The 17,417-nt window shown below is 34.6% G+C and overlaps 1 protein-coding gene across 5 annotated transcripts in view; it reads left to right on the forward strand.

Moving 5' to 3' along the window:
* PTPN4 (protein tyrosine phosphatase non-receptor type 4) overlaps positions 1 to 17,417 on the forward strand; it is a 121,268-nt gene that overhangs the window by 41,744 nt on the left and 62,107 nt on the right. For all 5 annotated transcript variants that reach the window (XR_005932611.1, XM_041124117.1, XM_041124116.1 and 2 more), the window contains exons 2-7: positions 1,032 to 1,186; positions 7,779 to 7,886; positions 11,946 to 11,988; positions 12,086 to 12,164; positions 16,116 to 16,160; positions 16,417 to 16,469. Coding sequence is in view for 4 of the 5 variants with exons in the window: in XM_041124116.1 (XP_040980050.1) it covers positions 1,032 to 1,186; positions 7,779 to 7,886; positions 11,946 to 11,988; positions 12,086 to 12,164; positions 16,116 to 16,160; positions 16,417 to 16,469 (483 nt within the window). In the remaining variant the exon portion in view is untranslated. The remainder of the gene's footprint in view (positions 1 to 1,031; positions 1,187 to 7,778; positions 7,887 to 11,945; positions 11,989 to 12,085; positions 12,165 to 16,115; positions 16,161 to 16,416; positions 16,470 to 17,417) is intronic.

Genomic DNA, 17,417 nt, shown 5'->3' on the forward strand with positions numbered 1-17,417 from the left:
CTTTTTAAGGTATTTTAATTTTCTATCTCAATATATTCTCTACTGAAGTTATGAAACTTTCTGTTTGCTTACGCCCTTGTCAAAGGATGTAGAAATAGTTCGCTGAGTGTGTAATTAAGTGAATCACAGGCTCTGATCTTGTGAGGTACTTAAGAAAGTAACTAGTATCATTGGATAGGGCTAGTGGCATCAGGTGTGCTCATAATTGCTTTGCTGGACTGGGGTTGCATGATAATCATTAGAATCTTAGTTTTGAAAAGTGAAAGTCACATTTCAATTCTTGCATTTCATTTATCAGCACTTAGCACAGGTTGGTCACAGTCCCTTATTTGGAGAATAAGAATTGCTTGTGCTTCCAATCTGGATATGTAAATCCAATCAAATTGACTTAGACGGAAGATTCAGTAGTTTGACAAACCTTTACCTAGTCATGTTGTAATTTAAAAATAAAAAAAAAAAAAAAGGAAAAACAACAATGCTAATGTTTTTGTTATCTCTGTGTATTCTCATGTCTAGCAATTATAGAGTGAATGCACAGGCCTTGCAAAATAATGCATCAAAATCTTTGTGTTTTCTTTTCTTCATGCTTTTTCTCTATAAAGCTTTTTGGTGTAAGCATTATTTTTTTTTTCTGTTTTCCACTGAAATTAATTTCTTAATTTCCTCTAATATTGGGAGCCTAGTAGCCATGTTGCCCAGCAATTACAATGCTTTTTGAAGTGAAAATGCGGTTCTGAATCTTTAAAAAAACCCCAAAACCAACCAAACCAAACCCACAAAACAACCCTAAAATAGAGAGGGAGTGGACAATAGGCAGAAAGTAAAGAACTGAGTATTTTGGAATAAGATTGTGTTGTAATTTGTAGGACATTGTTTTGTTATTGGATACCATGAATTTAGTTACACATTTTTCTTTTGCCTGTAATGGAGCTTTTTAACAATGGACTTGCTGTGTGTTGACCTTTGAAGTATGACATTCTTGCATTTGTATTTTTTGATCTTTTTAAATTTTATTTTTGTTTTGCCTGAAGACCCTGTGTGGACAGTAATGACCGCACGTTTCCGATTGCCTGCTGGCAGAACCTACAATGTACGAGCATCTGAGCTGGCACGAGACAGGCAGCATACGGAGGTGGTCTGCAACATTCTTCTCCTGGATAACACTGTACAAGCTTTCAGAGTTAATGTAAGTAATTTGCGTATCGGAAATCAATATCACCAAGCTTGCTTTCCTTTGCTGGATTTGTATGGGTAGAGTTTGACTTTCAAAATAGTGTTAAGTACAGAATAGAAGGGGAAGTTATATTCAGGAAGGCATGCTTGTACATGTACATACTAAGTCACTGAACTTAGTCATTCTGGCATCCTCTAGAGTACTAACACATCTTCATTTCAAAATTGAATATAAAAAGCATAATTTATTTCTGGTAATTCTCTTCATGGACTAAAGTTGTCTAGTGGAAATGGAGGGCAGTTTTGCCACTGAGCTGAATGAGAAGCAAGCTTTTGTTTTGCTCCATTCTGGTTTTTGCATTTTGAGCATGAGTAAGGTGTCATGGTAACTCTTCTCATCACTGTGTAGCTAACTATGTTCAATCATGTGTATGATTATATTTTGTTACAGCTATCATCTTAAAGTACCTCTTTGCTTTTTGTTTTTCTCAGATTATGTTCTTATTCTATGATTTCCCTTGCTTAAACTCACTACCTTCTAATGCACTAATGAGGATGGCAGGATAGAAAACAGGAAGCTGGTTGCTGAATGCTGAGGACTATCACTGGGAAAAGTTGAATAACTTTTATATAAGAGCCTGGAATTTAAAATAGGTTATTCATCAGATTTTCTAATCTGTAATCCTTGATAAAGAGTTGAAATGAAAATGTTCATAATTTTGTGCATATGTTCACACAAGTGCAACCATTTCTTTTGACTTCTTGAGGAAAAAACCAAACAAACCACAAACAACAGGCTAGGACCTCACAAGAAAACATTAAAGCATTTAAAGGGATCTTTGTGTGAGAAGAACCAGAACTCAAACTGGAAAGAAGCTGTGGGGTGTCCTGGGGCAGGAGAACTCAGTTTTTACTTTATAAGCTATAGAATTGATGGCTTAAGTGGAGCAAGGTTGAATAATGTGATGGTGAAAGTTACAGGTGACATGATTATTAAAGTTTTTCAAGAGGAAATTGAACTTCAGCAAATAGAGTGAAGGAATAGCTCATTGTCAAATAAGGCTGTGGGACTTAAGTTGGGAAGTGAGGGAGAAACTGAAGCAGTTCTCAAATCTATGTGAACAAGTTTAATTTGGACTATGAGAAAAAGTTCTAATGCTCAGCAATTATATCGAGTTCTAATATCCAGTGTTCAGTGAGGTTGTTGATACATTTGAATGTTTTAGGGAAGGTTTGTGAGAGTGATTGCATTTCTCTGTTCTCTAATTAGGTGGTTAGAGTCTGTGCAGCCTGCAGCTCCCTATTAGAGAAGTGAAATCTCTGTTACCTAGATAAAACTTGCAAGGATCCAGTGTTGAGTAACTTAAGATTTAGAGGTAGACTTGGTGGTTATTTGTTTTAGATACTTTGATCAAGATAGAAGGTTTTAGGATGTTTTCTTGAGATATTTTTGTAGGGCGTTCAGGAGCTATTTAACTTTTCAGGACTTCTGAGTAGTTAAGGGTAGCAATTTTGGATGATGGACCTGGGGGAGGGACGACCAAAGACTTTAATTTATCAACATCAAGCCTCATTTCTGTTCTGGGATAATTTCTCCTATAAGCCTTTTCCCTTTTTGTCTACAATATCCCACTGCTCTTCTGTATCTCTTACCTTCTCATCCTTGCTAACATTTTCCTGGTCTATACTGCCTGCCAAAAAGCAGTATGTGCACAATATAGTTGGAAACAAAGCATTAAAAGTGCGTGAGAAATTAAAAATGTTGTGTTCTTTGCTTTCAGGTACATGAGTTTTCTGTTAAAATATCTGTCTTGCAGGTTTTTGTTTGTTCTTGTGAGTTGGCTAAAATAAGGAATAATTGTTGTACAATAGGTATGGGAGATTATGCTCCCTTTTGATCTAGGTGTTCAAAAGCCGTATGTTGTTGGAGAATGCTAGTGCTTGTCTAGAGTAGAATCACCAGTTATAAATCCTCAAATGTCTATTCTATCTCTCCCAAGAAAAACTTATGTAATATGTTCTCGCCACCTCCCTAGTGTACTAAATATTTTAGTTGCATGAATCACGCTTTACTGCTTATACAGATCAGCCTGCAAGTTTGTCTATTAAAACTGAGTTTAGGGAATAAAAAGTTGCTTGGTGCTCAACATTTTGATCTCAGGTCTTAGCCTCAATCTATTTTTTTAAAAAATAAGGAGTAATAAAGTATTCAGTCATAGCAAATGCATGCTAACCTACATGGTATACAAGTTTTCAGGGCTTATTGCTGTGTTTTGCTTTATTGTGGTTGACACAATACTTGGCAGTAAATATGTATGGAATTGTTTTCAAAACAGGAAGAACAAAGATAACATCAAATAAATTAGCAAGGTTTTTTTCTCCTGGTGATTGCTATAGGTATTCTGTATGCTAATGATTGTAAAGTTTAATCATCTGGAGTATGCAGTGCTGTATTAATAAAAATGTACTCAAATACTTTTTCTTCTCCAACAGCAAAGTACTGATCACAGACAATGTCTCTTGATAATTTATGTGACATGTTCTAAGTTCACATTTCAACCAGCCTTTTCCATTGATCTGCAAGATAGGCATACTTTATGCTAAGACTTACCTTGTATAGAGTGTAACAAATCAAATCAAATAATCCCTATGGATTGTAGCCAGACAAAGGTTATTTTGGTGGCAGGCAGAAGAATCAGTTGGAACTAACCTGTGCCTATGTTTGAAGGAGAGAAATCCTTTCTATAAAATGCTCTGCTTACCAAATGAAGAACTCCTACTTGGACCCTGAAAAGCATAATTCGTAGAACGTGTGGCTGGAAGAAGTGAGGCTGACATTGCTGTAAACCTGCTTCTTCAAGATCACATTGCTTTAATTGGTTTTAATTAATCGTTTAAATACCTCAAATTGTATCTTTTCTGTGCAGGCTGACTTAATTGTATTTCCTGAAAGCCAGTACATGGATATGGAGATCACACTAAACTTGAGGGAAAACTAAGTCAAGGTAGATGGGATGAGTTGTTCTGTGAGCAGTGCTAGTGGGTTAGCAGTCATGGACAAATGTTTCAATTTGGAGCCTTTATTATCTCAGAATTCTCCTCAAACTTAATGAATTTACACTCTAATGAAAGTAAAATCTAAAAATCTGTAAAATAACCCAAAACAAAACAAAAAAAACCCCACACCAACACACCTGTAATTTTTGAAGCGAAAACTTTCAACAATTTAATCTTCAGCATTACTTGCTTCCGGTTTTTCTTTGACCAAAAAAATAATAGCCTGCTTGGAAATTTTTTTTAAAGCAACGTAACTTTTTGCAAAGCTAACGTAAGCTGAGGAGTGAAAGGAGACAGTAGTGCGGCGCTGGCTGTTTGGGGATGTGCTTGCTTGAGTTGCAACACAAGTATTGGGGTGAGCTGTGAAAGGAGAGCTTCCAGTGTTGTCATTAGTGAAGGAGCAGCACAGCCTCCTGCAGACCTGTGATCAGCAGAGCCATCTGACCCCCTCCAGTAAAGCTCAGGACCTGACATCCCATTCCTCTGTCATCAGAAGTCCAAATTTGTTTGGACTGATACGGCAGCAATATCGCCTGGTGTTTGCTGTAGATGCGGCCAGTTCTGTAGGCCAGCAACAAAACCAGAATGTCAGTAATATAAATTGGGAAGATGGTGGTACTTGGTAAGCAGGTATTAAACCTGTGTAATTGCAGATGTCTTCCTAAATTTTCAAATATGGGTGTTTGTAAACAGCTGACAATCGTTTTGCAATTAGAAATTAATGTGTATGTAGTGGTACTAGATCTTGGCCACTAGATGACAGATACTTCATAAAGCGCAGCTAATATATTGATTTCTAGTGTTGATGTCAAATTTGTTCTGAAAGGCCAAAATTTGTTAGACATTTTGCCTCCAGCAATGACTAATAAGAAGTACACATAACATTCTAATATTCCAATTCAGAAAAAATGTTGATGTTTTGTATCTATCTACTGCAGTTTTATATTAGATATTTCCCATTTTTCATATATTTTTCCATTATTCCCTGTTTTAAGAGGAAATACTAATGTTTAACTTTATCTGTAGGAATAAAGCAAGTTTCTTTTTATGCTAATCCATGTTTATGGGGTTTGCTTTTTTATTAAAAAAAAGCAAAAGTAGAAACTTGTTATCATACCTTTTATTTATAGCAGCTGTTCAGTGGTTATGATAGTAATACAAGTATTTTGGACCTTTCACAACAAGCAGGATTGTGACCTTCACCTGCTGTGGCAAGCTGCAACATCATTATATAAATATTAGAGATGGGTTAAACTGAGGTCTGGTTTTACTAGATGCTTATCTTTATTTTGTACTGAGAGTAAAACATTGTGATCAAAACAAATGCTTCATGTTGAAACTAGTCTTCTCTTACCAGATTTGCTGCTCTGTTGCAGGAGAAATACCTTCCTTGCAGTCATTAAATGATGTTCTGTATTACTAAATTCAAACTGATCAGCAAGTTCTAAGCTTTTTTGTTAGGAAACATATATTCAGATATTTAAGAAACAGTCTAAATTCTCAGGTTTAGATTGGAAAAAAACTACAGAATTGATATCTGCATGTTATTTGAAGAAGTAACAGGTCAGCTGTGGTAAATGTAAGCCTAAACTTGGGTTCCAAATGTCTCCCGTTTTCTGATAGTTACTGTCATAAGTTCTTAGTTTGAGTTCTGATTTTAATCTACATGGGGAAAAATGCCAAGAAGCAATTAGTGTTGCTATGTAATTTTAAAATTAGTTTTATTTGCTGAAAAAATTGTACTGATTACTGGTTTATTTCAAAATATATCAGAAACTCCTAATTTAGTAAAAATGAAAGTGACTATTTTTGGATTGTATATAAAAATTGCCTTATGCATTTATATTGTTGTGTATTTATTATGTTAACAGCTGTTTTTTTCTTTGCTTGTTTTTAGTTATTGGAAAGTAATTTTTTCAGTAGTGAACTTTTTAACAATGGTGCTCCTACTGGCTCTTCATTTTGTTAAACATCAAGAAATTTTCTCTGATTTTTTTAAAAAATAAGATCTTCTTTCAAAGTAAATACAGTATTTCTTAGATCACTTTAACCTAGCCAAATTTATATGGGACCTGGAACACATGCCTTATGTAATTTCAACTTAAATGTGCAGAGCTATTGTTACAATTGTACTGCTGGGATCATTTCAAGCATATTTTGTTGATAACTATTTTCTAATTTTTTTATTATTATGAAATAAATTATCAAGCTTCTTGGAGTGTTTAGCCCCGAATAAATGTTTTTTTTAACAGTTTACTCAACTTCAGCATAATTTCAGCTGAACAAAAAAATGAGTTTTGATAGGATGCCCTTAGGTGTAACAAATGTCTGAATGCTATTTGTAGATTTTTCTCGTATATGGATATAATGAAATTCTTGCAACCTTCTTTTGACCTTTTAGTTAAATACTTCTGTTTTAACGGCTGTAAAAGTAAACTCTTGTATAATGTCTATGAGAAGTGAGGTCATTTGGGAGCAGAACAGCAGGGGTTTTTGTTTTAAAACTTTAAAAATATCTCATTGCCTACAGTAAACAAGGCAAGATGTATCAAATCCACTGTAGCATCAATAATACTTGGCATCTAGAAGATTATTAGAAGCTTGCTTGATGCCAGAGAAGTAGAAAAACTGGGCGGAAAATAAATCAATTATCTCTCTCATAATTTTTTTGTTTGTCAGTTGTTCTTGCAGAATTATTCCTCATCTTTTGTACTTCAAGAAGCTCTGACGCTCTTAACTTCCTTGGGAAACCCCCTTCACATATCACCAAATGTGTTTATTGAGTCCTGTCATAATGGCACACTCAGTGTTCAATTACTGTGTTGGCAGTATTTTCAGGTTAAGCAAAAAATTGCTAGGTACCAACAACTACAGGTTCTTTTTATATCATTTTGAGGGTAAGATTTGCCCCTGTAGTAGAAATCAAGTTTGTTCACTTCTCTCTGAAAAGCAATGTTACTGTCATTCAGTTCATTTGAATTAGTTCATTTAGAATGAAGTAGTATCTTTGAGAGAATGCATTTAAATGACAATTCTCAGGTAGGTATTTGGCTGCATCAGCTGTCTATGTCATTTAACTTTGGAAACATTTTCAATATGCTGGTTCATTTAGATTCAGGAACAGATTTTCGGGTAAAATAAGTAAGAATGACTTGTAGAGACCTGTACTTTTAAATTCAGTGACCCAACCAAGGCTGCAAAGTTCTTTGTCATATCGTAGCCTTTTTTCTTTTTTTTCAGTACTCCTTTTAAATATCAAATTTGGCTAATGAATGGTTTTCAGAAATAATAATGTAGCTAGCTGAGAAGTGAGAAATTCTTGCTGTCAGAGAATGACAAAGAGGAAAAATAATAATTCCTTACATATGTTTCAAAAAGAGATGAAGCTCGTTTAAAAATAGTGCTCCTGGGATACACTTCATGATATTTAAAATTTAGGCTGCTAGAGAATTTCTGAAAGAATGTGTGTGTGCTCTGCCTGCCTGAAGTTTGTGTGTCCAGTTATATATTTGTTCATTAAAAAAAATATATGTGTGTGTTTTCTGCAGAAACATGATCAGGGACAAGTTCTATTGGATGTAGTCTTCAAGCATCTTGATTTGACAGAGAGAGATTACTTTGGTTTACAGTTGGCTGATGAATCTACTGATAACCCTGTAAGTTGACTCCGTTTTATAAATATGATTTTACAAATCATAATCATATTCATCACTGTGCTCTGTGTCATTGTAAAGAGAAGTAAATAGAAGCCATGGCAATATTGTGCCATCTTCTCCAGCTGTGTCATTTGAGTGGGTCAGTATTACCTTGTAGTTATGATAAAACTAAATGTTAATATTTACAAGCTTGGAGTAAAAGGTTGAGATCTGTCCTTATGAAATAATAACTTAAAAGGACATTGCTTGTTTTATTTTATATATTTACTAGACTGCATGATCATTGTCAGTTGGGATAAGAAATAGTAACTTCCCCCCCCCATTAGGACTTACAAAAAAATGAGGGTTTTTTAGATTGTCCTGTACGGTGTTTTTGTTTCTAGCCCAGATACCTAGTAGGTCTTTTAATAGTGCTTCATATAGTCCACTGTCTGACAAGGGCATTCAGGTCATCACCTTAACAGAAAAAGGGACTACTTTGAAAATGAGTGTTTATAATAGTTCATGCACTTTAATCGAAAGGAAATTCCATAGGACTGAAACTTTGTAAGTCACCAGTAGAAGCTAATAGATGCAGCTGTAATGTTCAGTGGCTGTAATAGTAATAGGTATACTACTGAGATCATAATTGCTTGAAGAATATTTCCTGAATACTTTTTTATAGGTATCAAATGTTCAATAGTTGTTTTAAAGTGCAATTTAACTAAGTATTATTCCTTTTAATACAGTTCTTTACCTAATTCCCATTATGTGCATGTCACAGTGATGGGGTCTAAATTTATCTCCCAACTTGTGTGTCAAAAGTAATTTTTGTTCACAAAATGCGGAGAATGTAATCTATAGAGATAAGTGACACAGTGAAGTGTTAATCATTAACTAAGGTGAATTTCAGAAAGTAGTGCAACTTTCTTTGATTAGTGCAGATTTCATCTGCTGTTGTTTTACCATCAAGAGTGATTCTTCTAAATAGAAGGAATACTTTTTTTATCTTACTAAAAGGTTGGGTTTTTTTCTTTCTACTTATTTTCAATGTCTTTTTTTAATGTAGAAGAGGAAGAAAGAAGTCGCAATACAGCCATAATTTCTTTTCTGCCTGAAAAGTGAACTACGTCCACATTTCTTTCTTCTCTAGAGCAAATTATTTTTAATTATATTCTTTCTCTAAATTCTGGTAACATTAAGCTTATTAATATGAATAAAGCTGTATGGCATAGTTGTAGATATTTAACAAAGTTTTTTCTTTTGCAACTTTGTGGTTAGTTCTGTTAAGACATTGGCAGGCTGGCCTCATTTAATCTTTTTGTTCTAAACTTTGTTTCCAGGCTGAAAAGACATAGGCATGCTTTAGAAAAGGCAGAATTACTTTTCAGCTTTGTTTGAGAAGTATTTAATTGAATATCACTCAATATTTTACTTAACATTCAGAAATCTGTAGTGTTGCTCATTCTCATTTATCTGGCTTTCCAAAGATTAGACGTCTAAGCTCTCTTTTTTTAGTTTATCTATCTGGAAGCAGCTGAACACAACACTGTAATAGAAGGATCTGGTTAAGAGTTAGTCCAAAAGAAGAATGGCTTCACAGCTCTTTGATAAAAGCACATGCTTTAAAGGTTTAATATTCTTTGACTTCTAAATATTTTGGCTTTTCAGCACATATCTAGTTGCTGTGAAAACAATGTGTCGAAGCTAAATGGAAATGTTACCAATATTAGTCGCGTAAGCTTGAAGAATTTATGTGTTTGACTAATTTCTGTTTTTTGTATCAGTTTACTTCATTTGGACAAAGAAACCAGATTGGATTGACAAATATTCTAGTTACTTGTGAAATAACACAGGGGAGTATTATTAAGATATAGTCAAAGGTGATGGGGAAGAGGGGATTCTGCTAAATGAATGTGAAATGTCTATCATTGTGCCTAAACGTGGATTTCATAAACTGCACAAGCTTTATGTTTTTGTACAATATTAATGTCACAGTAGAAGTCAATGCAAGAAAGCACTGATGCTGTGTACAGCTGGAGTGGTGTATTTGGCTAGGCTCTTGGGCTGTGGGTGCCTGGAGCAATGCTGAGAAGGGGTGTTGGTGTGTAGTGGGAGTGAGGGTGCAGCGAATACTGTCAGTGTGGGTGCTGGAGCACCCTTGGAAGGAGGGAGTGAGGCAGGAATCATTGCTGGGGGAGGAGAGAGTTCAGAAATGACTCTTTAAGGGACTGGGGTACAAACTTCATGGGTCCCCAAATCTACCTGCCTCTCAGACTTAGTGGGATGTAAATGGGATAACATGCCTTGCTAGCAGTACTGTGATTCATAAAGTTCTGGTACTTTTGCCTAAATACTGTCAACTTCAGCTTCTTTACAATATTAAGTGGTTTAACTCTGCAGTTTCCCAGAGAGAAAAATCACCTTTTGCATTTGGATCGAATGATATCACTTGGAAGCGTGGATATTGCCTGTTAAATATGGTTCAAAAAAAAGTTACTCTTCTTTGGTTTGAGCTATGCTAGTACATACCAAATTGATCTTTACAACCAGAAGGGAATGTAAATGCAAGCTTTTCTGCTAGACATTTCAATTCCAGGTTTTCTGGATTAACTGTGATCTCAGAACAGTACTTCCCACAAAAAAAAACAAAACAAAAACCCTCAAACAAACAAACAAACATCCCCAAACAAAAAAAACCCCCGAGGATTATCAGTCAGCTCTGTGCATTTATCAGATACATTGGATCATAACCTCTTGCTTAAAGATACTCAAGTATCTTTCACCATGTTTTGAAAGATTCTTATATAAAATTCATGTGTATCCCTGGCTGGAGAGTCCTTTCTTAAGCCTTTACATTTAGTCTTAAAAGTTAATTGGTTCCCTGTGAGGTTTTTTTGACATAATCATACTCTTTAAGCTGTATCAATCTGTCTCTCTAGTTCCTGTTAAGTCATCTACTACAAGGATACAGCATTTGGATGTAGTCATCTTTATTTGTTATTCCCAATGAATAAAATGACTCAGAACTAACTTCGGATTCATAGTGTGTGTCAGCTCAGGTACCTTTGTGTGTTCGCTTCCTCCTTCCTCACGTGAAAAAAAATAAAAAGCCCTGTGATAAATGTGAGGTAGCTACGTGCCATACCAGGTTAGGTCTTTGTCAGTTCATAGGAACTGTGGCCATATTAACCATTTCCTGAGGCTTGTGGGCTTGCATTGCAAGGCAGGATGAGGAATTGTAAGTCTATCTTTGTTATAAATACTGTTCAAGTTAATTGAACTACGTTGGTATGTGCAGAGTCTGCTGGGTTGCTCGTGGGGAGTGGTTTATACAATTTGTAGGGCTTTCCAGAGAACCATACCTCTATCTGAAATCTGCAGTGTTGCTTTTGTAAAGATCTCTCTGTACTTCCCCACAGCAGTGTTCTCCCGTAGAGACAATCAAGACTGGGTGCTGTTTAGTAAAATTGCTTTGTAGTCTTTAATCTAGTAGGCTGAGCGCTGAGCCTCTGGTTTACAAGATTCCAATTAGCGACTTACCAGAAATGATACTCAGGCTGACAATTTGAAGAGAATCTGTGAGCCAGTGGGATCACTCCCTGGATGTGTCAGGCCTACAAAATGCAGGGTCAAAAGTACTGAAACTAGTTTAAGCAAATTAACTTCTGAATTAGGTAAATTAGCCTGCTTATAGCTCATCACTGCCACAGTTAGTTCACCTTAGATAATCAGTTTAAAAAGGAGCTGAAGATTGTTAAACACACCATAATTGAGTTCTAACCTCTCTCAGGCTCATGTGACAATCGTAGAACCAAGTCATAGTTGAATTAGTACTGTAAGAGACAGATATCTGGACAACAGAGGTTAATCTCAGGGAAAGAAGAACAATAGCAACTGTCAATCATAATGTTGGTGTTTTTCCAGAATCAGTAACAAGACTTTGTACTCCAGTAAGACATTTTGGTAAAAGACCAAGTAAAAAGTAATAGAAAAGCAACAGTTTCTTGATGTATAAGGCTATATAATGTGTACTTTTTTGTTTCTCTAAAGTTGGTGTTACAATTTGTCTCTTTCCAGAGGTGGTTGGATGCAAACAAACCAATCAGGAAACAATTAAAAAGTGAGTACATGTATGTATTTGGTCAATTCATACATCGTTATTATGCTGTTTTTCCAAGGTACTTGGATTAATTAGAAATAACTTTTCTTGACCATAGGAGGATCTCCTCACAGTTTGAACTTCAGAGTTAAGTTTTTTGTAACTGACCCAAACAAGCTCCAAGAAGAATATACAAGGTAGGCCTAGTTAATTTATCAATAAAACATTTTTCTAGAAGGCTTATGTTTAAGGGGATAAGAATCATTAATTTTTTTAAGGTATAACATGGAAATTTTCTTGTAAATAATTTTTGTATTGTATGTGCAAGCCTCTAATTTTTGCCTAATAATTACAGATATGAACTATGCAGTTGCACCAAATCAATATAACAAAAAGCTTCTGTGAATAAATTTACAAATTTATATGCAAAGTGAAGTAACTACATGAAGAAAATACTACCAAGTAGAAACAGAAAAGGGAAAATAGAGAAGAGAGGAAAAACTTAATCCCACTATTTACCAATGAGTACAAATTTAATTTTATCCTTACTTGTGTTCTCCTTTGTGGTTAAAAAATTCCTGAGCTTTCTGCATTTTTTTTTTTTTCATTTCCACCCCTCCCCCCCCCCCCCCCCCCCAGTTTTCTGCTTGGCACTAATAAAATTAATCTGTTTGTATGGTTGTAGTCCTAGCTTGAAGCATGTAAGCTTATTTTGATAGCAACGTGTTGAAGTCTGTTGAAGAAAATGCTCAGTGTGAATCAAGATAGGAGGCTTGTGAGTTGCAATTAGTCCCTGAAGAAATGCCTCAAATTTTCAGTATTCTTAATTAGTTCTGGTCCTCTACATAAGTGCCATGATTTGACAGATTGGAATTTTTGGATGCCAGCCATTCTGAAAATGGGCAGCCCCATTCAAAAAACAGTATCTAAATTATTAAGGATAGCTTTAGAAATGTAAGTACCAAAACTGTGAAAATTTGAGTCCATGTTTGTTTGTAATTTCTTTTGATTTGTCATATTTTGGACAAAATTTACACACAACTATGCAGACAGAATTTACTAAAATTAGTCCCAGAGATCCTGGATCAGGCTTTGTTTTATTGAAATATTTACTCTAGGAAAATTTGGCGATTTACTACATCAGAATAATGAAAAATGTGTTATTTGAATTAAAGGACCGTAATATTCCTAAGGAGATGGGAAAACCAGTAAATGTTGATCAATTTGAAGTAAACAGTAAAGAAGAGAGAGAACTGTTTACTTTAAATGTTACCCTGTAAATGCAAAGCTATAAATACAGCATCCTTTTAGATGAGAAATAATGTACAATTGCTTTATCAAGGTCAGCTCTGCCATTTTTGCTAATAGACCTAATTGCCCCTGAGAAAACTCATTTGTATTTGGAATTGTTATAAGGAGAGAGTTATTATCTGTGGGGTTTTTTGGAGGGCAGTTAGGATGCCATGTCACAAATATGGGGTCCTTTCGTGTAATCAGTATTCCCCCCTAAAAAAAGAAAAGAAACAAAGCACAAACTTCTGACAATTCCAGCTCAAGCTGAGACTTTTCAAAGGTGCTCAGTTTTTATAAATTTAATGAAACAGAGGAATGACTTGATATATGAGGCAGTATGAATAGACATCAGGGGAAGGTTCGGCACAAGCTTGTCTTACTAGACCTCAGCGAATTCACGTGAGGGAGGCAGGTTATGAATGTGCCGGGTCAGGAGAGGTCAGCGGGAGCTCACCTTGTGTTGGAGAGTTTAGCTTTAGGAACTTGTATTGGGAGGAAATGAAGCTTCATTAGGTCTGCTCATGACAGAAAGACTTGCTTATTAATGTTGACTCCAGTTAGCAACAATTCTGTCTTACCCTTTTCTAGATGTATCTATATAAGGAAGATGAAAACATTCTAATGCAATGCCACCTTCATTGTTTTAGCTGAGTTTGTTGTGCAGGCTTTTTCAGATCTACCTTGCTAAAGTTTCTATTGATTTCCCATTTTGCTCAACAATATGCGAGTCTTAAGTGTTCAAACTGGGATGGTTAGCTAACAAGCCATAAACTTCACTGTTTGCTGAGAACAGTGGACATGAACTCTGCTTGGTGTTCCTTAATCATGAGGTCCCTTAAGTACCATGGAATCTCTCTGATAAAGCATTACACCAAAAAAAGTAAAATAAAATAAAGGTGCAGCTGCACATACAGAATGTTTTTGTCCTACATTTTTGCAGCCATAAATGTCAACAGGAAAAATAGGAAAAATTGATTTGTTCAGTAAATTTGTGAAGAGATACTCAAGCTAAGCATGTGAAGCATATCCTTTTAACATATAACTTTAACTTGTCATTTATTGCTTTTTTTTAACAGGTAAAGAAATTTTGCTTTATCTGTCTCTTTTTTGGTTTCAATATGCATTTTAAGGTGGAAAACGAAAAAGTATTTTGAGGTCTTTAAAGCCTGGCTAATGTCTCAGTTTTAACTTATTGAGGTTAATATGTTAAACTAAGCTTCTTGCCATTCTGGTCAGTTAAAGAACCTCTAGATGGTTTTGTAGCAGTTGAGCACATGGGCTAACATCTTTGCTTGTCAGTTTGCAAGTGTTTTCCCTCATTTTCTTTCAAACATGGAATGTTTTACCTTTCCACTATATTTAGCTTGTAAATGATTGGATTTCTGTGTGTGTATTTGTAAATGTTTGTGGAAGTCTTTTAAAGTTGTAGTTAATCCACTTTCTGAAGACTACACAATTATAAGAAGTCCTGTGTAATAAAGTGATGTATTTTGTTTTTAATTTCTTTGTGCAAGTTAATATTGGGTAATATTTAATGCTTGGTTTCAGTTGAACTCAGGTGGTTTTCATAAGTAATTCTGATGAGTGTTGATAAAGAATGGGTATGGCTGACTCTACTTTTGAATCAGAACTACAGGAAGGAAACCAGATGATTTTTATAATAATAATAATAATGTAGGAGGTCCCAAAACAGAATAAATTTGTAAGAAAGCAGGAATGATGTTTAAATTTTCCACTCAGTGAAACTTTTTTTTTTTGTTTAAATTAAAAGGCATTAAAGCCTAAATTCTACAGCTGCCTTTATGCACTGTTATAAGGGTTTTTTGCTGAAAGTTTAAGCTTGTGCTAACATCTTGCCATCTCAGTAAGTCTTGTTTATTACCCCACTTCAATCTCTGTGTCAGTGGAGGTTTGCCACTTGATATAAACATTTATACTTCTTTGAAATTGTTTAAAACCTTTGAGTGAAATAATGAAGGGACTAAATTGAGTGAACAAAGGATTGATTCTGAGACGTTAAAAAATATTTGGGCTCTGTTGGAGAAACAAAGGAAGTAATTTAGAGGGAAATCTATTTGCAGTTTCAGGTTTGTTGGGATTTTTAAGTCACAGTGTTCCCGCTGCCACTGTTTGGTGGGAAATAGTTCGTGTTTTAAAGTGTTCATCTACTCCTTTTGCTGTTTCCATCTCCTTCCTGACTTGAAATAGTGGGTATGGGAAGACTAGATGAATTTCTAAAAGAAGCTTTTCTCACATCATAATTAAAGAAAAATTTAGAAGTTCAAGGGAAGTCAGTCAGAAGGTGTTTGACATAATAGAATCCGTAACTTCTATTTAAGAATGTAACTCCAAAATATTAACAGTAATTTGTTTTAATTTAAGTGAAAGCAGAGTAATATCAAATACTCAATGAGAATAAATCAATTTTATCTACCTGGAGTACAAATCATTCTTATTAAGGTATCTCCATACACAGATGCAAACTTCAACTTTTGGCTGCCATATTGAATAGTTCTGTTGTTCACATTCATCATGAAGGCACTTCTTTTTACTTCTTTTAAACTTTAAGTTCAACATAAATACTGGAAAATAAAGCAGGTAGAATGTGAAAATTGCAGCCTTTTAGTAAAATATAATGTATAACTTTATAGCCTGTAACTAGTTTAATTTACAAAGTTGTGTTATTATTTTACTAATCACAGTTTAATTTCTTTCCCATAGTTTAAGAAATAGCATGCAAAATGTAAAGTTTTAGTTTTGCACTAACTGAAAGCAAATGCATTAAATTGATGAAAAATTATTAAATAATTTTATTTTTAATTATAGTGGTTTTTTTGTTTGTTTCTTTAAATAAGGTACCAGTATTTTTTGCAAATTAAACAGGACATTCTTACTGGAAGGTAAGACAATTTTGTTGTGTTAAACATTAAATGCAACTTTGGTTGAGAAAAAGTTAATGGTAGGGGATTTTACCTGCAAAAATAAAAATATATTTAATTTAAAATAAATTACTGTTTATGCAAGTAGAAGTGTTTATAATAATTATCTGTCCAGTTTGTTCATAGACTATGAAAGATTAGGCTTTTCAAAATAACTGAATTTCATATGAAATATCTAATTTTATTTATTTCTCATTTAAAAAACAAAACAAAACAGATTGCCCTGTCCTTATAATACTGCTGCTCTTTTGGCTTCCTATGCTGTTCAATGTAAGTATAATTAGTATTCATGTACATGTTAGTACTGAAATGTATGAAAAGTAGTATTGATGAGTTTCTAAAGAGTGTAGTTTGTATGGCATTATATTGTGATGTATGTGGACATGATGCTACTTTTCTCACGATTAAGGAAATATGGTCAGTTGGTTTTTCTCCCCCAGCCTGTTTTGTTGAATTAGAAGTGGAAAAAATACTGGTAACGCTTTCTGCTTTCCTTCTTTAATCCCATGCAGTTAAAAACCCCCAAAACAACCCTCTTATATTTCTCTGTATTCTGAAGTGTGGGGTTAGTTTGTTTTTTCTTGAGAATGATACTAAAGCATTTTTTAGACAAACATTTTTTAACATACCATACAATGAGCCTCCAAGGAGGTGTGGAAAAGAGAATTCTCCTCATATCTGGCCAAAAAGTTCAATACCCGTGTCGTCAATTTTAAGTCATCCAGTGAGTAGATAAGTCCTGAAGACTGAAATTTAGTCCTCTTCCTCTCTCTCCATTTTCCTTCATAAACTTAAATTGTTTGGTGGAAAAAAACCCCCACAACAACCAACTGACTAAGAGACAGTTCAGCACTTGGTTCTTGAAATTTGATTGTCAGAAATTCAGTTTTATAAGCAATCCTGATATATCCATCTATATTCATGTGTTTATCTGCTATTAAAGATACTTATATCTACATTTAGTACTATGTGTACTTTGTACATTTCAGACAAATAGTGTCCATTTTAATCTTTTCTGGGAAAAAACATATAATAATGTTAATGTAATATTTTATGCATAGTTTTGATAAGTGTTCACCTTTTTCCAGATGAATCAACAGAGCAGTTTCTCTTAAACAAAACTCCCAAACTCCAGCTATTTGGAAATAGATATGTACTGCAAGTGCTGTCATGCCATAGGGATTTGCCTTAGAAGAGGTGAAGCATTTGATAATGAAG

The sequence above is a fragment of the Aquila chrysaetos genome, chromosome 6 (assembly GCF_900496995.4).
Source record: "Aquila chrysaetos chrysaetos chromosome 6, bAquChr1.4, whole genome shotgun sequence".
In the NCBI taxonomy this organism is placed as follows: Eukaryota; Metazoa; Chordata; class Aves; order Accipitriformes; family Accipitridae; genus Aquila; species Aquila chrysaetos.